Here is a 20661-nt window from a genome sequence, read left to right on the forward strand (position 1 = left end):
CGACAATAGCTTCCCGCCATCGTCTGGGAAAAGTACTGTCGGTCCAAATTCGATTATAAAGGCGAAGGAGGTAACGCAGACTATGGTATGATAAATGCAGCAACATTTGGATGTGGATACCATACGGTCCTGGGGCGGAGAAGCGAGAAGAAGAGAGTGCATGTTGGAGTTCCCGCATGGAGAAAACAGTATTGTAGCTTTCGCAATTTTGAGAGGAGAAAGCAAGAGGTCGCGCTTCCGCTGCACGTTCCTTCAGGAGAAACGCTGGCGGGTAATTTGAAGAGCTCGAAATCTCAGCTAAGTGTTGACCCAATGAGTTAGAAATTGCGACGGGGTCCACTAATGTATCATGCACGACAGTGGAGGAGGAGGAGGAGGAGGAGGAGGAGGAGGAGGAGATTAGTGTTTAATGTCCCGTCGACAACGAGGCCATTAGAGACGGAGCGCAAGCTCGGGTTAGGGAAGGACGGGGAAGGAAATCGGCCGTGCCCTTTCAAAGGAACCATCCCGGCATTTGCCTGAAAGGATGTAGGGAAATCACGGAAAACCTAAATCAGGATGGCCGGAGACAGGATTGAACCTCACGACAGTGAGCCCAGAGACCGGGGAGAAACTAGGCGCACCTGATAACCGTTGAATCCGACTCCAAACTTCTGAGGAAGGAGTGAAGGTGTTAAATGAGCTAGTAAAGAAGTCCCAGCTCAAATCAGACTGACTGAAAATGGGGGAAGACAAAGCGGTCGTGGGGACGCAGCTTTGTTTCCTGAAGACAGAAGATGACCGGCGAGTAGGATCGTAGGAGGATCGTCAATTCATCCCAATTGGCTCGAATGCCGCAGATATTCCAATGGATAATGGACATAGGGTGGACAGAAAATGGAAGAATGTGACCAAGATTGCCGTCAACTCAATGACTGCTCAGAGCTTGCGACCGACAGTGTGGAACGGCACTCAGCCGAAGGCAAAAGATCCTGTTCCATAGGTTGTTCAGGAGCAGCTCCTGCCACCAGCGATCGGCCAGTTGATCGGCTGCCAGCAGGGCGTCTTGGCGACACAGAGACGGCCGAGGGCGGTTACCGTCAGATGGTGCTGTAGATGAGACACGCCGTGGCGGAGAAGGAGATGAACTGGGTTTCTTATTAGCCTTCTTGGAAACATGGTGTTTAGATGAAGGAGGAACCGATGGTTGTGAAGTTGGGGTACGTAAAAAATCTTCACGAGTATGCTCTTTTTTGGATTTCCCGGTGTCTGGCTTTTGGGATCGAGATTTAGCAGAACCCGATGAAGCGTGAGCCATAGATTGAGCAGGCGAAAGTGGGGATGTTGAACGGGCGATCTTTGCGCTGGCCGATCTGACGACCGTGGTACTAAATGTGAGATCACAAGTCTGCGTGGCCACCTCCTTTGTTGGCCGAGGAGAGGCAAGGACAGTGCTGTATTTTCCTGTCTGAGGCATAGTGGGCATTCGACTTGCGAATAATTTTCGAGCAGCAAAGGTCGACACCTTTTCCTTCACTCTGATTTCCTGAATGAGCTTTTCATCTTTAAAAATGGGGCAATCTCGAGAAGAAGCAGCGTGGTCACCCATACAGTTGATGCAGCGAGGGGATGGAGGTGGACAAGCACCCGCATGGGCATCCCTGCCACACGTAACACATTTGGCCGGGTTGGAGCAGGACTCGCAGGTGTGATTGAACCGCTGGCACCGATAGCAACACGTAGGGTTTGGGACGTAGGGGCGAACGGAAATTATCTCATAGCCCGCTTTTATTTTCGATGGGAGTTGAACTCTGTCAAATGTCAAGAAGACAGTGCGGGTTGGAATGATGTTTGTGTCAACCTTTATCATAACTCTATGAACAGCCGTCACGCCCTGGTCAGACAGGTAGTGCTGAATTTCCTCGTCAGACATTCCGTCGAGGGAGCGTGTATAAACAACTCCATGTGAGGAATTTAAAGTTTGGTGCGCTTCAACCCGGACAGGGAAGGTGTGGAGCAGTGAAGTACGCAGCAATTTTTGTGCCTGGAGGGCACTGACTGTTTCTAACAACAAGGTGCCATTCCATAATCTGGAACAAGACTTTACAGGACCTGCAATTGCGTCGACACCTTTCTGAATAATGAAAGGGTTGACCGTAGAGAAGTTGTGACCTTCGTCAGACCGAGAAACAACAAGGAACTGTGGCAATGATGGAAGAACTGACTGTGGCTGAGACTCAGTGAACTTACGCTTGTGAGCAGACATAGTGGAAGGTGAGGAAACCATTGCGGAAGAATCCCCCATGATTACCGGCGTCTCCGATGGCACGCTCCTCCCTTGTGGGGGCCCTCTCTGAGGGCACTCCCGCCTTAGGAGATTGTTCACACCTCAGGTCACACCTCCCGAGAAATGGACGGAGGGACCAATCGGCACTTTCGGAAGGTGTCAGCTCGGGTAATCACCCCTCCCTGGGCCTGGCCATTACCAGGGGGTACGTACGTGTCCTACCTGTCTACCCGGGGCGGGGAATTACGCGTTACCCCGTCACCGGCTACGCACGAAAATGCGTGGGTCGCCTTCAGACACACACAGGGAGGAAGAAAGAGAAAGGGAAAAATATAGAAAGTGAAAGGAAAGAAGAGAGGTTTCAAATGCCGCAGCGGAGAAAGGGTAAAGAGAAGAGGTAAGGAAAATAGAAGGGTAAAGAGAAGAGGTAAGGAAAAGAGAAGGACAAAGGAAGGATGAAGACACACATGCAGAGAAGACGAAGAATGAGTTACATTTACGAGCGTCCGTGGGCACAAACCATACTCCCAGAGGGGGAGAATGGGAAGGAAAGAGCCAGAGGCGGGGGAGGGGGGGCGGTGGGGGGGGGGGGGGGGCGAAGATGGGGGATAGGGAAGGGTGCGGAAAAGGAAGGTATGCAGCCCGGAAAGGAAGGAGGGCCACATTAGCTCGGGGTCCCGTGCTCGATACACACGTATCCACAAAAGAGTTGTGGACCCCCTGGGGGGAATTTGATTCTATTTTGTAATTACTGAATAGCGTCACATACCCTCTCAACAGACCAGTTTCATTTTTTCTTTTCCTACTACGTGATTCACTATTTTTTTGCAGTGTGTGTGTGTGTGTGTGTGTGTGTGTGTGTGTGTGTGGAGAGAGAGGGAGTGTGAGAGTGTTCTTTGGTTATCTTCCAGTCAGTTTTTGGAGATTTCAGTCTCACTGCAGCAAATTGTTCCATTTTGTGATGGAATGGAAGAGAGCAGTTCTTTAGTATCCTAGACTATCAGCTGGGAGGATTGCTTTGTCATCAGGTTTCAGGAGGATGAATATTGCAGAGTGTGAATAACCATGCCACAGCAGATGAGAATACATACCGCAAAGGATTCTTACTGTGTCGCATAGTTGGTCATCACCCACTGAAGTGTGGCTGCTATTCACACATACACCAGATCAACATTGGCTGGCTGGCTGGCTCTGAGCACTATGGGACTTAACATCTATGGTCATCAGTCCCATAGAACTTAGAACTACTTAAACCTAACTAACCTAAGGACAGCACACAACACCCAGCCATCACGAGGCAGAGAAAATCCCTGACCCCACCGGGAATCGAACCCGGGAACCCGGGCGTGGGAAGCGAGCACGCTACCGCACGACCACGAGATGCGGGCAGATCAACATTCATCTGGGGAATATGTACAGGGTGCGGCAGTCAAACCCGCATTTTTTAAATGAGTGTAAAATGAACATGGATGGAGATATCAAAATTTTATTCATACAATCTTATTTTACGTTAAAAAGCATATAAGAAACAACAACACATTTTTTTCACTGTTTGAAAATAACATCAGAAAGACGAAGTCCTTCTCGATCACGGCATTCTCGCAGGAGATTTATGAAGCTGTCCATTACATGATGGAGCACACCCTGGGAATTCCCTCGATTTCCAACCAAATTCTCGCTTTGAGATCACCAACATTATGAGAACTTTCTTCGCACACTTTGCTCTTAAAGTAAGAAAAAATCAAAAGCTGTAAGGCCGGGTGAACGGGTGGCCAAACAATTGCTCCATTCTTGGAAATCACCCAGTTAGGGAAAACTTCAGTGGGAACATTAATGCTCACACGGGCTGTGTGACTTGTTGCTCCATCTTGTTGAAATAATGTTTCATCATTCACTGCATAATGACGAAGCTGAGGTATGAAGAATGTCATTAACATTGTTGAATAGCACTCAGCATTCACGGTAACAGATTGCCCTCTTTAGCCCTAAAAAAATAAGGGCCTATTATTCCTGATGAGGACATTGCACACCAAACTGTTACCTTGTTTGAGTGGAGAAGTTTTTCAAAGAGTTGCTGAGGGTTCTGATGACTCCAATATCTAAAGTCCTGATTGCTCACATATCCACTGAGATGAAAATTTGCCTGATCACTCATCCAGAGGTTGCAAACAAGCTCCTCGTTTTCTTCAATCATTTGCAAAAGACTTTCACAGAAATGCTGTCAGACCATGAAGTTGTTGTTATTCAAAGCATTAACCACTTGGATTTTGTACGGGTGATGATGCAAGTGTAACCTCAAAATCCTTTGGACAGTCCTGTCAGAAATTCGAAGCGCAACACACTGTCTATGCACTGATCTATGGGAGCTTCTTCCCACAGCAATTCTTACAGCTTCCACATTCTTGGGAGTACGCACTGTCTTCGCTCTGCCATCTCTTTTCTTTGTTGTTTCACAGACATCTGTAAAGTTTTCGACCCAAGTTTTTATTGAGTTAACTGGATTAGTTTGAAAATGCACCCGGGAAAAATGCTGAGCGGCTACGTAGCTACCGCTTTGGTAGAACACTTTCGTTGCATACTACCATTGTTGTTTAGTCCACTGCTCCATGGCTACTGAAATGGTTCAAATGGCTCTGAGCACTATGGGACTTAACATCTGAGGTCATCAGTCGCTACTGAAATGCTTTGTGTTGGGGAACACAGTGGTGACCTTGGTTACTCAAACCCCCCCCCCCCCCCCCCCCACAACTTCCAACCTTCCACGCACTAATAATAAATGCAGGTTTGACTGCCGCACCCTGTAGTAGTAATAGTGGTAGTAGTAGTAGTTGTTGTTGTTTTTGAGTTGTGTTATTGTTTGTTTTAGTCTGAAAACTGATTTGGTGCAGTTCTCCACACTAGTCTATTCTATGCAATATACACAGATGAGCTGTAACATTATAACCACTGCCCACTGCGAGACTGAATGTCACTTGATAGCACTAAGGGTATGCGACGCAGTAAGGAGCAGAGACAATTGGGGAATCACTCTGGTGATGATATGACCTGCAAATGAGGAAATACACTGACATAAAAGGGCTGGTTGCTATGACCCAGCACCTGGGAACAATCATTTTGGGTACCGCGAAGCTGGTCCGCTGTTCACATGCCACTGTGACGAAGCACCTATGGAAAGTGAAGGACGAGTATGCGACAAGGTGTGGACATCAGTGTCACATCATAGATGTGGAATCAGAGATTTACCCCCACTCCCCCCTCCCCCAAGGCTGTAAATCAGAAATTGACATACTGCAATGTTGGTGCAGTCACAACTACTTTGAATCACACCATTCAGTGCACACTGGCAAACACAGGGATCGCCACAGACAGCCCCTGTGTGTTCCCATGTCGACCCAATGACATCGTAAATTATGACTGCAGCAGACTTTGTATAACGGGGAATGGACTTTGGATCGACGGAAACTAGTCACCTGGATGGATGAATCTTATTTCTATTTATAATAGGTGGATGGTTGTGTCCAGATATGCCATCATTAAGGCAAACAGCTGTTCGAAACATGCACTGCACCAACAACACAGGTCGGTGGGTGCAGCATTATGCTATGGAGGCATTTACCTGGGCTTCTTGGAATATGTGGTAGTAATCGAAGGCACCATGGTATTTAGCAGACCATCTGTATCCCTTCACATTTGAGAACTTCCCCAACAATGATGGCATCTTCCATCAGGGCAGCTTTCCTTGTCATAAGGCCAGAATTGTGCTAAGTATCTCTTGCAGATAAGTGTACACATATACTTGTCATTTGCTTTGGTGCTTCGATTCCTCTGCCTTGGTTCCACCTTCACTTGCTGGTTTGGTTCAGTAGCTAACCGAGTGTCACACTAGAAATCCAAAGTCATGAGGTTCAATCTTCAGTCAGTTGTGGGATTTTTTTCCATCACTTACTTTTTCTTTCACCTCTGGTACTGATTTCCATTTCGAAAATTGCAGAGCTGTAGGTCTCCTAATAAACGGATGAGAAAGTCAGTTCAAAGATGAGAGGAAAGCAAAAACATACATCCTCCGGAGCCTGCTATATAGACACTAAATTATGAGCTACAGTACACATGTTTGTGAAAGAGAGTTTTCTCAGTTACATTGTGTTTGCAAATGAGACACAATGTTCTCTGGGTAGAATGTGTGAGAGTTGATATCCACTTTTCTGATCTAGCGTTAGCTGAAGATTTCCTGTTTCCTTCTAATGTATTCAGACAGCAGACAGAGACTTGTTTCATCCGTACAATCCGACCAGGAATATAATGCTGGTTCTGCATCTTTAGGCATACTACTTTTTTGCAGTTGATTTTATTAGTCCAAGAAATCTTCTGCAGTTACCAGAAGTTGGAGTGATCCATACAATGTTAACATCTGTGTGTAATGCACACCTCTTTTCAAGGAAGAATGGAGTTAAATACACTGCTGACGATGAGACCATAAGAGAAAGCACAAAGCTCAAGTTGAGGAAGGAAATCGGCTGTATCTTTTTAAGGGAACCATTCCAGCATTCACCTTATGCAATACAGGGAATCACAGTAAATCTAAATCTCAATGGCTGGATGGTAACTTTAATTGCCTTCTGTCCAAGTGTAATTTTTGTAGTTCTGGTTTGCAAGTTAGTATCTTGTTGACAGTTCTAAGTTTCATTTATGCCACCTTTTCTAAAATCTACTGTATAGGAAAGATATTCTTAGGATTAATTTTGTACTTGTGGTGTCACCGCCAGACACCACACTTGCTAGGTGGTAGCCTTTAAATCGGCCGCGGTCCGTTAGTATACGTCGGACCCGCGTGTCGCCACTGTCAGTGATTGCAGACCAAGCGCCACCACACGGCAGGTCTAGAGAGACTTACTAGCACTCGCCCCAGTTGTACAGCCGACTTTGCTAGCGATGCTACACTGACAACTACGCTCTCATTTGCCGAGACGATAGTTAGCATAGCCTTCAGCTACGTCAATTGCTACGACCTAGCAAGGCGCCATAGCATTGGATATTATTTTATATTGCGGTTATAACATGTATCGTCAAGAGAGATGTTCTACAATTGTGGATTAAAGTTAAGTATTATATCAACTACGTACTTTATTTGCTACTATTAATTCCCTTAACTGTTCCAGACCTCGTGCCAGCCTGCGTGAGCTTAAGCGCGTGCCTTTCGGCTTTCTCTCATTGTGACTTGGCTGTCTTGCCAAGTCACAACATTTTTGGCGACGAGGATGGGATGCCCTTGGACAGCTCGTCCAGGGTCAACGTGCAATGCAAAACGATGCGGCAGCCGCCGCTCCACCGCTACCGCAGCCACAACACGCAGTTGCTCCACCTTTTTGTCATTTTGATGCGGCACTGGAAAGCTGGATGGAGTGGTCACACCAATTTGGATTCCATCTCGCCGCCTACAGAATTCAAGGAAACGAGCGGCAGCCTTTTTTGTTAGCATCCGTCGGGGTGCACACGTACCGTGTGATAGTGAAATTATTTCCCCGACGCGACGTAGCAACTCTGTCCTACGAAGACATTTTGTCTGCATTAGATGCATATTTCAAGGAATCAGTCAATGTAGTTGCAAAAAGGTATACGTTCTTTCGTACAAAACATACAGCCGGTCAAACTAATCGGGAGTGGGTTGCAACCTTGCAAGGCCTTACTCGGGATTGTGCTTTTGAGTGTGAATGTGGACTCCCTTATTCAGATACTATGGTACGTGATGCAATTGCACAGAACATTTCTGATGTTCGTAGAAGGGAACAGATTTTGAAACTAGTCAATCCCTCCCTTCAACAAGTGATAGACATATTGGATAGGTAAGACACACCTGACTTTGCTCAGGAATCGTTTGAAACTTCGCCAGCCGTGTGTCACATTAACCGGCCCGCCGGGCGAGCTGCACGGAACAGTAAACAGCCCTCGCGCCCGTCCGCGCAGCTGCCGCCAAGCTCTCCGCTAAGTGTGCCACGCAAGCACGCAAATGCAGTTAAATCATGCCCGCGGTGTGCTACTAGACATTCGCGTGAGAACTGCCCGTCACGCCAAGCTATTTGCTTTTTCTGTAATAAAAAAGGACATGTTCAGAGTGTTTGCCAGAAAAAGCTCCGATCGGACACACACAACCATCCCAGGCCCTTTGCTTCGCGCCGGAATCGGAGTCGAACCAAGAATACTCAGGCTCGTGAACCTTCGCCCATGGACATTCATGTAGTTAATTCCACTCTGCCCAGTGCCACTCTCTCTAACAGTGGCTGTGTTCGTCCCACAAATATTGTGCGTCAAAATCGACGGAAATCACGTCAAGTCGCAAGTGATTCTGTACCAGTGTCTGTTCCCGTTGCACGAGACAGTTGCTCTTGTCGTCAGCAGGACAATAAACATTTTGTAGATTTGGACATTCATGGCCACGTGATACCATTCCAGCTCGATACCGGAGCTGCAGTTTCATTGATCAATAAAGACACGTACAAACAACTGGGCACACCTCCATTGCGTGCCGCAAATGTTAAGCTAACTACATATTCCGGTCACATGATCCCTGTGTTAGGACAGTGCAGCCTTCTTGCAACATACAAGGGACAAACAAAACTTGTGTCATTTTACGTTCTTCGTTCTTCTTCTGCAGTGAACTTGTTTGGTTTAGATTTATTTCAGTTGTTTAACTTGTCTACAGTAAATCAGGTCCTATCAGTGAACCAATCTGGGCCTTCAGCCAGTGTTTCTCATCTATGTGAAGAATTTGCAGACATTTTTGCACCGGGCCTTTGTTGCGCTAAGAACTATGAAGCACATTTGGAACTGAAAGTAAATGCGCAACCGAAATTTTTCAGAGCGCGCAATGTTCCTCACGCATTGCGTGATGAGGTCGCAAGAACATTAAATGATTTGGAATCACAAGGTGTGATTGAACGTGTGCAGGCTTCTCTCTGGGCATCACCCTTAGTAATTTTGCCAAAACCTTCCGGAAAATTGAGACTTTGTGTGGACTTCAAGGCTACGGTGAATCCACAACTAGTGATTGCAACTTATCCTTTACCCCGCCTGGAAGATCTTTTTGACAAACTGTGCCTGGGTAAATATTTTTCGAAGTTGGACCTCGCAGATGCGTACTTGCAAATACCAGTGGACGACGAATCCCAGCGCGTCTTGGTGGTTAACACGCATCTTGGTTTGTATCGATTCAAAAGACTGCCATTCAGGTGTGCATCCGCCCCTACATTGTTTCAGCAATATTTACAAACTGTTTGTGCATCGGTCCCTACTGCAGCAAACTATCTGGACGATATTGTGATCTCCGGCAAGACAGAAGAAGAACATTTAGCCAATCTCAGAACATTATTTCAGGTCTTGCGACAACATGGTCTTCGCTTGCGGAAGGACAAATGTGTGTTTTTTGCTTGGGACTTACCCTATCTGGGCCATGTACTCAATGCCCAGGGCATACATCCTAGTCCAGAGCACCTCCGTGCCATACAAGACTTGCCTTCGCCGCAGAATTTGAAGCAGCTACAGAGTGTGCTGGGAAAAATTAATTATTACAATAAATATATCCCGCACGCCTTTTCCATTTCAGCTCCGCTTCATCGCTTACACCGTAAAGGTGTTCCGTTCGTCTGGACGACTGAATGCGAACGCGCCTTTCGCCAGTTGAAATCGGCGTTGCTTTCTAATACTTGCCTTATGCCATTCGATCCCCAGAAACCCCTTTTGTTGATGGTAGATGCATCAGATTTCGGGATCAGTGCTGTGCTTGCGCACAAAGATGGATCGCATGATCGCCCTATTGCCTTTGCGTCCAAATTGCTTTCGTCTGCGCAAAGAAATTATTCACAGATCGAGAAAGAAGCTTTGGCTCTCATATTTGGTGTTACTAAGTTTCATGATTTCTTGTATGGTCGTCACTTTACCATCATCACAGACCACAAGTCTTTGACATCGCTTTTTCATCCGAACAAGCCTGTACCTCCACGTACAGCACAGAAATTCATTCGCTGGTCTATTTTCCTCTCGCAGTACAGCTACGATATCTTGTATCGGTCCACTGCTAAGCACGGCAACGCTGATGCGTTGTCCCGTTTGCCTGTTGCTGAGGATAGAGCACTCGATTCCTCAGAACTTGCTTGCATGTACATTGATTTGGAAACCGATGATGTGGTCGAATCTTTTCCGATTGATTTTCGTCGTGTAGCTACAGCCACAGCTGCTGACCCTGTCCTTGTACCGTGTTGTGTTTTGTTGCTACGCAATGGCCCTTGTCAAGGTCACGGATCGAGGATCCGTTGGTTCGCCGACTTTTTGCTCACAAGGAGAGACTTTTTGTTCGACGTGGTGTTTTGCTGTTGCGTTCTGATAATGGTCAGTCCAGGGTCGTAGTCCCACGTTCGTTACAGTCCTCTGTCTTACGGCTTCTCCACCATGGACATTGGGGTATAGTGAGAACGAAACAATTTGCTCGTCAGCACTGTACTTGGTTCGGAATCGATGCTGCGATTACGAATATGTGCTCTTCTTGCATGGCGTGTGCCGAACAACAATCCGCACCGCCGTGGAAATTCTTTGCATGGCCAAAAGCCACTTCCCCTTGGCAACGCTTACACATCGAATTTGCTGGTCCATTCTGGAATGCTCGATGGTTGGTTGTGGTAGATTCGTTCAGTAATTTTCCTTTTGTTGTCAGGATGTCTTCCACGGCGTCATCTGCCACCATCCAAGCGTTATCCGCTATCTTTTGTATAGAAGGTCTTCCACAGACTATTGTTTCCGACAATGGCCCACAATTCATGTCCGCAGAATTTCAGTCATTCTGCAAGGCCAATGGTATTCAACATCTGACATCCGCGCCGTTTTCGCCTCAGTCAAACGGTGCCGCTGAACGATTGGTCCGGACTTTCAAGTCCCAGATGTTGAAGTTGAAAGAGTCACATTCTCGGGAGGACGCGTTATTGCTCTTCTTGCCCTCGTATTGCTCTCAGCCCCGAGATGGTCGCTCGCCGGCTGAGTTGCTCCACGGTCGTCCTCATCGAACCTTGATGTCTTTGCTGCATCCGCCGCATCAGGTTCCTGTGCAGCGGCAGACGCCTGCTTTTGCTCCAGGTGACGTTGTATACTATCGCAACTATCGGGGTTCACGGCGTTGGCTCGCAGGGCGCATTCTTTGCTGCCTCGGCCGCGCGATGTATTTGGTTTTGGGGGCCTCTCGTGAGGTGTGTCGGCATCTCAATCAGCTGCGCCTCTGACGTCGCACGGGTTCTGCCGCTCCCCGTCTGCTTTCAGCGACGGTGCCCTCCGGTCAGCGCCCTGGGGACCCATCTACTGGCTCGCCTCATCCCCAGGTGTTACCGACGATGCCTTCCATTTTGCCCCATGGCGACGCGCCACCGCCGCCTGTTCTTCCGCCGGCGACGCCCGCGGTGGACGCTTCGCTGCAGCCGCCGAGCGCCTCCCTGGGTCGCGCGCCGCCGTTCGCTTCCCGTGACCAGCTGTCCTCCGACATGGAACTCTTGCCCGCTCCGGACCAGATGTCGTCTTCGCCCGTCGGGTACCCCGACGCGATGGAGGTTGAGCCTTCGGCCCCTCCAGTCTCTCTAAGGGCGCATACACCGCATGTTGGCGTGCACCGTGGACTAGGTTTTCAGGCGTTTCCTAGCTCCCCTCAGACCGAATGGCCGGGTGCGGGTGGCACAGCCTCGCCTGTTGTTAGGCTCCCCACCTCGTCGCATACGTCAACATGGGGTCCTCCCCACGGCGGGCGGAAGCCTTATAACACAACCGTACGCCGATTTGCGGGGGAGGAATGTGGTGTCACCGCCAGACACCACACTTGCTAGGTGGTAGCCTTTAAATCGGCCGCGGTCCGTTAGTATACGTCGGACCCGCGTGTCGCCACTGTCAGTGATTGCAGACCAAGCGCCACCACACGGCAGGTCAAGAGAGACTTACTAGCACTTGCCCCAGTTGTACAGCCGACTTTGCTAGCGATGCTACACTGACAACTATGCTCTCATTTGCCGAGACGATAGTTAGCATAGCCTTCAGCTACGTCAATTGCTACGACCTAGCAAGGCGCCATAGCATTGGATATTATTTTATATTGCGGTTATAACATGTATCGTCAAGAGAGATGTTCTACAATTGTGGATTAAAGTTAAGTATTATATCAACTACGTACTTTATTTGCTACTATTAATTCCCTTAACTGTTCCAGACCTCGCGCCAGCCTGCGTGAGCTTAAGCGCGTGCCTTTCGGCTTCCTCTCATTGTGACTTGGCTGTCTTGCCAAGTCACAACAGTACTTCCATGTGTTTAATTGTGCTGTTTCCCTTTTTATGATTCATATTTCAACATCCGATTCAGTCGTCATCTTCGAGTGTTACAAGCTGTGCTATGTGTAGCTGCTGTCTGTACTCCAACTTGATTAGAGTCCAGGTAGCAAGTACACGCACACAACTCTCAGCATTCAAATAAGATGACTGGGTAGGTCACTGATATATGGGACACAAAAACAGAAACAGTTCGACTGAACACTCGAAGAGTACGCTGTTCATCAATCGCACCAAGAAAACATGATACATACACTTACATGCGAGAACTTTTATGAATCACATTGTAAGACTGAACAATACCAAAACAAATTTTAAAATATTTTGCTGTGTCTTTTTCCAAAGCATTTCTTCTAAATTTTCAAAACAGTCGTGAATTATGTGCTACTCTTAAAAAAACCTAATTCTTTCACTACCTACCTAAACCTAATTCTTTTACTGAAGTGTATAAGTATAAAAAGCAGTGTTAAAGTGGTGGATAGTTTGTCATCTCTACTAACAATGAAACATTAGCAGTTTGTCTGATTACTGCAAAAATCACACAATTTTTATAGCCAAGTACAAAGAACTAGGCTTGACACTGAAAACATTAAATGATATTCGTTATGCAGGGGATGATGCGCACCATGAGTAGCAGCTAGAAGTTCCTCCTTAGTCCACGCCTGCTCTGCAAGAAGGACTGCAGAATAGTACACAGCATGCTGGTATGGTTGCTCAGCTTCAAAATTCTTCAATCCACGAATATACTGAAAAAGGTGCAAATTAATTTTCCTTTAAATAAATTATTACATATATTTGAAAAAGCAATAATAAAACAAGTTGTCATTGATATGAATTAATTTCTGCAGAAAAAATTACAAGACAATGTCAACCTCCACAGTTTATTATGCCACAGCCAACATCATGTTCCAAAGGAGAGTTGTGATAATCATGAAACATGTGTGTTGAATGGGTTGTAACACAAGAGGTACATCATAACAATGATTTTGACAACTTGATCATGTGCTGAAAGATTTCTCAGAATTATTATTATTCAAATTATAAAGAGACTAAGAATATCAAACATCACCTCTCAAAGGTCACACTGTGTTTATTTGCCAAGGAGAATTTTAATTTAGTTTTATGGCATGCTGATAATTATTACTTCACCCTGTCTAATCACAACCGAATACAACACGAATTTTGCGCACACATACGTTTCGCCTCTATTGTTTGCAAGATATCTTCAGTGGCTTGGAATATGTGCATATTTTTGTTTATATTATTTCATTTACATTTACGATGTTGTAGGCTGAGGTTATAAATAGTTCTGGCACTTTTTGCTTTTCTGCGATTTAGTAATGATTTAAAGTTCTATTTACAGATTTCGTGGGTGCTGATATGAATTTGTTTTAATATAGCTGCATGTACAAACTGATTTTCTATCTTATCATTTCTTTTATTAAGTTTAGTAGAGTATCTATACCGATATAAGTCCGATCATTTATCACATGTTAATAGTCAGCAGTGACTTTATGGATACGGTAGTTTTCCTGCAGTTGTGTAAGATGTTTGTTGTTGTTGTTGTTTATTCTAATTATTTTCATATCTTGATTCATGTGTGTAGGATCGTGGCTCTCGCGTTGTGTGTGTTCTGCAAATATGAAATGCTTTGTTTCATACTTCCAACACCTAATGTGTTCTTTGCAACATCTTTTAAAATTTCTGCATATTATGTCTATGGAATCTGCATCACAACATTGACATTCAATTTTCTGTATTCATGATCCCTAAAAATTTTCCCTCTTGATTGTTGGCTGGCTGAAGTTAGTTTGGAGGATATGCAGTGGGTTTGAGGCTTCACAGCTTTGCTGCATTCTGGACATGTAGGATGTGTTACAAAATACACATATTTGATACAAATACATCCAAAACATCTAAAATGCATAAAAACTGTTTTCTGAGATGCCAGCAATGTGTGGGTGTGCGTGTGCACGTGGGGCGAGGGGGGGCACAAGAAATGAAATGACATGTCTTGTTGCTAGGGCCTCCCATTGGGTAGACAGGTAGACTGGTCACCTGGTGAAAGTCTTTCTAGCTGATGCCACCTCAGCATCTTGCGTGTCGATGGGGATGAGATGATGATCACAACACAACACCCAGTCCCTGAGTGTAGAAAATCTCTGACCTAGCCGGGAATCAAACCGGGGCCCCTTTGCATAACATTCTGTGCACTGACCACTCAGCTATCGAGGTCCGGTGTGTGTGTGTGTGTGTGTGTGTGTGTGTGTGTGTGTGTGAAAAAGCACTGAACAGTCAACAACACTGTCCAAACACAAGATCGAAACCAGTGTTCAATTCCTAGTCCTGTGAAAATGAACTTTTAAATGGCAGAAAGCATATGAAGAACAGCTATAGAAAGGAAAAAGAACACTTTTAGATCAGCATCCCTGAACCTACACCTAGAATTATTATATCATCACAGAAAAGCAAAAAGTTCCAGAACTGTTTATAACCTCAATAAACAATGGCCTAAACGTAAACTAACCAGTATAAACAAGAACATGTACATATTCCATGCCACTGACAATGCCTCAAGAATAATAAAGATGAAATGCATGTAGCACAAACACTGTGTTTTATTGAATAGCGATTAGACAGCCCTAAATAATATTTATCAACGTACATTAATATTATAGCCACTGACAACGAAAGGACTACAAAATTTGAAGATGTTAGCTTAGTTCCTTTGGTTGTAATATCACCTTAACAGCAAAACCATTAGAGAAATAGCACTGGGTTTGGTTAGACAAGGGGCTGGTGTTGGGACCTGCAAATATATCTTACTGGTGTATGTCTCACGCAATAAATGAAATTCCCAAAAATCCAACATCAGTATGGTCAGACCTATATGGCTCCTGTTCCCTCTGAATACAAACTTACAGAAATATGCTGTGCACCTTACCCATGCCACAGAGAACAGGTATAAGACCTATTCATATACTATGGATCCCATTTCAAATGGTTTATATTCGCTGATGAAGCCAGAATCACAAATCTGGACTACAAAACCTCTGTTCTCTGAATTTTGTTTGCATTAAGTTAGTGCTTACAAAGAAATTTTGATGTACAACTGAAAGAACTCTTAAAGAATAAACAAAAAGGTGTGCCTGATTAAGAGCTATGATTATACATTCTTTTCTCCTTATAATTCCAGTTGCACAGAGCCAAAACTGCACAACATAAAATATCTCTCATCATCTATAGCATTCATATGGGGCTCACATTCCATTAACGAAGGTATACTGAGATGTTTCAAGTTTAATACATTCCTTGAAGACCTTGAAAATGACAAAAACGACAGATAGGTCAAAATATTGTAAAGTTTAATTTTTCAGATCTCTCTCTCTCTCTCTCTCTCTCTCTCTCTCTCTCTCTCTCTCTCTCTCTCTCTCTGTGTGTGTGTGTGTGTGTGGAGGGGGCACATCATACATGTGATTTTGTTTTCACATAATAAAATAATAAAGACACATCATGCATGTAATTTTGTTTTCGCGTAATGAAGACATTCAAAATGTTATACAGCTAATATAACTTATATTTAGGTAAAGTGAAAACAAACCTACATGCTCCTTTAAAATATCAAATCTTTTTGGGTCTATTTTGAAATTGGTTAGCTTCTCCACTATTTTATCCAACAGAACATGCTGCTTGTTATTGTATCCGCCAATACCAAGCTGTAAGGGAAAAAAGTGTTGCATATAAAGACTAGAAGTTGTAAAAATAATGCAATACACACAACAATAATTTCAGATTCTACATATCACTCCCAGTTTATTGAAACAGTCACTTAATTGAAAATGTATGTAGACTCACTCTAAACTGTTATCATAATGTTCAGAATATAGCCATATACTCACTATCATTCCATATTTAGTGTTTGATAACTCCCATCGCAGACCGGCAAGTTCAGCAGCATAGGCATATTCATTCAGGGCGTCTTTAAACAGCAACACAAACATATATGTCATGTTGCAACTTACAGGGTCTAAATAGGCCAGAGGGCTGCAATAGTATGATACATTTAACATGAATAGCTTATTTCAATAATTATTGATGACAATACACTAAAATTAGATCAAGGTTCAGCCTCTCTCATTTAAAGTAGTTTATTTGACAACAATCAATGAAAGAACAAAGGTCTGAGGTTCAATCACAAGAAGGTTCTCGGAGGTTTTCTGTCATTTATTCCTTCTTCCATCCCCAATAGTGGTTTTTATATGTGAAGAATGACAAGATGCACAATGCTTCATGGTCCACAGTAAAACGCAGGTCTCTCCTGCAACTTGCTGGATAAGTTAGAGCAAAGGTCAAAGGAAGATGAAGGGATACCATCTCAAATAGGACAGGACCTAGTAAAGCACTGCAGTGTTTAAACCAATCTTCAGATTGAGGACAGTTTTCCCTTTGTATAAATGGTTTATTTGGAAACAATCACAAGAATTTCATATCAAAATTAATACTGTTCACATTGCAATTTCCATAGCCACTGATGTGGAAAAACTTTACGCTCTAAAACTCCCATTTATTTCATATAAATGAGTTCGTCAGTTTCGAGAGGTGTTATGCCACACAACAATTAAATTACATAGGTGACACAAAAAACTTTATTGTACCCCTGAGAAATGGTGGTGCTTCATGATGTATGAGAATTGTGTTGTGAATGAAAACTTTTTACTGTAGATTCCAGGGGAGGAGAGGAGGGCAATCACCACCTCTTGCTGCTGCCCCCTACCCCCAGCAAACACCCATGATGTCAACCCACAAATCTGAGGGGCATGAAGCTCTTTTTGTATCAACTTCTCCACATTTCATTTCGTTTTACTTTTTTATGTTCCTCTGTAATTCCAGATGAGGGAATCTTTGACAGCAAGAAGCCTAGATACATCAACTATTCTTATCTCTGTTCATCCCTCCACCACTTCTTTTTTAGATATTTACAGAAGCTCGTTTTATGTTTAGCACTGTATAGGCCCACTTAAAGCAGCCAAAGCATTAATAACAAGAATTACAATAATATTTTAAAGTTTCATTAGAGCTGATTCAAATTCTTTTTAGGTACTACTTCCTGTAACATCCAATATACGAGGGTCACTCCAAAAGAAATGCACACTATTTTAGTAAAAATGCAGTTTCCATTCTGCATGTGTGAAAGTTTTACAGTGTGTAGATACATCCTTCCCACTTGTTTTCAAACCCAGTTCAACCTGTTCCCGCGAGTGGCGCCGTCACAGCATGTCTTCAAGATGGCTGCTACACTTGACGTTCGTTAGAAGCAACGTGCTGTCATAGAATTCCTGTGCTGTGAAAACGAGACAGCGGGAAACATCCACAAGAGGTTGAAGAAGGTGTACGGGGATGCTGCTGTCGATCGCAGTACAGTTAGTCGGTGGGCAAGCAGGTTATGTGATGAAAGCGGGCACGGCAATATTGAGGACTGTTCTCGCAGTGGCAGGCCTCATACTGCACATGCTCCAGACAATGTACAGAGAGTTAACGAATTGGTGACTGCTGACAGACACATCACAGTGAACGAATTGTCACGCTACGTTGGGATAGGGGAAGGAAGTGCTTGCAGAATGCTGAAAGTGTTGGCGCTAAAAAAGGTTTGTGCCAGGTAGGTTCCCAAGATGTTGACAGTGGCTCACAAAGAAACAAGAAAAACAGTATGCAGCGAACTTTCGGAACAGTACGAGAATGGTGAAGATGAATTTCTTGGAAGAATTGTGACATGTGATGAAACATGGCTCCATCATTTGTCACCAGAGACGAAGAGGCAATCAATGGAGTGGCATCAAGCAAATTCACCCAAGAAAAAAATATATTCTAAACCACACCTTCTGCTGGAAAAGTTATGGCTGTGGTGTTTTTCGATTCTGAAGGACTCTTGCTTGTGGACATAATGCCAAGTGGAACCACCATAAATTCTGATCCATATGTGATGACACTGAAGAAACTTCAAGCTCGACTGAGTCATGTTCGACCACATCGGCAAAAGCAGGATGTTTTGCTGTTGCACGACAACGTACAGCCACATGTCAGTCAAAAAACCATGGAAGCGATCACAAAACTTGGATGGACAACACTGAAACACCGGCCTTTACAGTCCTGACCTGGCTCCATGTGATTATCTTTTTGGGGAACTGAAAGACTCTTTTTGTGGAACAAGGTTTGTAGATGTTGACTCCCTTGTGCATGCTGCCAAACAGTGGCTCCAACAGGTTGGTCCAGAATTTTACCGTGTGGGTATACAGGTGCTGGTTCTAAAATGGTGTAAGGCAGTTGAGAGGAATGGAAATTATGTGGAGAAATGAAAATATTGTTCCTAAAGGATGTATCTACACACTGTAAAACTTCCAAAGACGTAGAATAAAAGATGGATAAAAAAATAAAATAAAATAGTGTGCATTTCTTTTGGAGTGACTCTCGTAAATAAATTTCTTCAGAAAAAACAGACAAACTGGCAAAACACAAAATGAATAGAACAACGAATAGCGTGGGAAACTAATATAGGAAAATGGGTAAAAGTTAAAGCTGAGGCACAATGAAAAATAAAATATGAGGTTAGCATATTGGGCCACCGAGCTGCCATGTCAACTTTTGCTAATGGTGTCATTTTGCTGCAGTATAGTGCGACATCTCTCTCCTGTATATCAGTTTCCATGGCCGTATAGTCACTATTTATCACTCAAGTAGACCCATTTCAGTTCTCTAATTAAGGAAAAATTTCTGGTAGTATCAGGAATTGAACCTGGACCCTCCACATAGCAGTCAGACAAGTTGACCTCTTAACTATGGAGGTTGGCATGGAAAGTAAAAGCAGAACTGAAACAGTGTTTTCCACAGATAGTTGAAGAAACGACACATGACAAGCAGGAAGTTTTGTCTCCTTACATAATTAAGAGACAGTGATGTTAACTGGCTTTATTTAGGACACATTCACAAACAAAACTGACTACATCGTTGATAAAATGTCAGAATTCAATTCACCCTTTATTGAGCTAATATAAATAAAATAAAAACAATTCATACACACAGAATTTTTCATAGTAATATTAAAAAAACACCTTGTTACTCTTTATCTTTTGTAGAATATATAGCTTCTTGCCTTGTTCAAAGATCGGCCTTTAAGGAGTAATCTATTTCCCACTTCTCACTGCTTCACTGAACATTTTATGGCAAGCTTAACTGTGCTCTTCAACATACTGGGCCCACACTGTCTCATTAGTGGACTATAATTGTTCATTTACAACAAATCAAACATTTCTCAATATTTCACACTATTATATCCATTACTGCACTCATTTCGAACATAAACCTACACTTATATTGTACACAGCTGACGTTTTGTTTATGCATCAGTTTTCATTAACCTCTCTGGCAGGCTGCTAGAATATGCTAAATGAATGTCTCATTACTATTAGGTCTTAATTCTAAATGAAAATTAAGAAGATAATATTAACAGTATCTTAGATGTATGAGCCATCAAAACATGAACAACTGAAGCAAAAAATTACAGTAAAAGATATAGTGGCCATTATGTCCCCCCACCCTTACTCTCAAGTTTGTGTAAACACTGCAGAGCTTTACTACATATGTCTTCATTGACAGGGTATGCCATTTCATTCCCACATAAAAATCAATTCATTCATCCAGTTACTTGGGAATTTACGTTTAATCTGAAAATCTGAGTAACGTTGTGCAGTGGTGCAGGAACCGGACTAACATTTACAAGGATAGTGGTTTATGTACATATTCGGCTATTCAACTTATAGTATCCTGGTGTTTCCTTAAAACGCAATGTGGCAACTGTCACAATGGTTTCTTTGGTAGTGACACAGCCAGTCTTTTCTATCCTACATCTACATGACTACTCTGCAATTCACATTTAAGTGCTTAGCAGAGGGTTCATCGAACCACAATCATACTATCTTTCTACCATTCCACTCCCGAACAGTGCGGGAAAAACAAACACCTAAACCTTTCTGTTCGAGCTCTGATTTCTCTTATTTT

The 20661-nt window shown here is 43.9% G+C and overlaps 1 protein-coding gene across 1 annotated transcript in view; it reads right to left on the bottom strand.

The window, feature by feature from the left end:
- LOC124619389 (insulin-degrading enzyme) overlaps window positions 1-20661 on the bottom strand; it is a 189879-nt gene that overhangs the window by 62821 nt on the left and 106397 nt on the right. Inside the window, 3 exon segments of the mRNA XM_047145736.1 lie at window positions 13235-13355; window positions 16215-16325; window positions 16509-16653. Coding sequence (XP_047001692.1) covers window positions 13235-13355; window positions 16215-16325; window positions 16509-16653 — 377 coding nt within the window.

This window comes from Schistocerca americana, chromosome 6 (genome assembly GCF_021461395.2).
Source record: "Schistocerca americana isolate TAMUIC-IGC-003095 chromosome 6, iqSchAmer2.1, whole genome shotgun sequence".
Taxonomy (NCBI): Eukaryota; Metazoa; Arthropoda; class Insecta; order Orthoptera; family Acrididae; genus Schistocerca; species Schistocerca americana.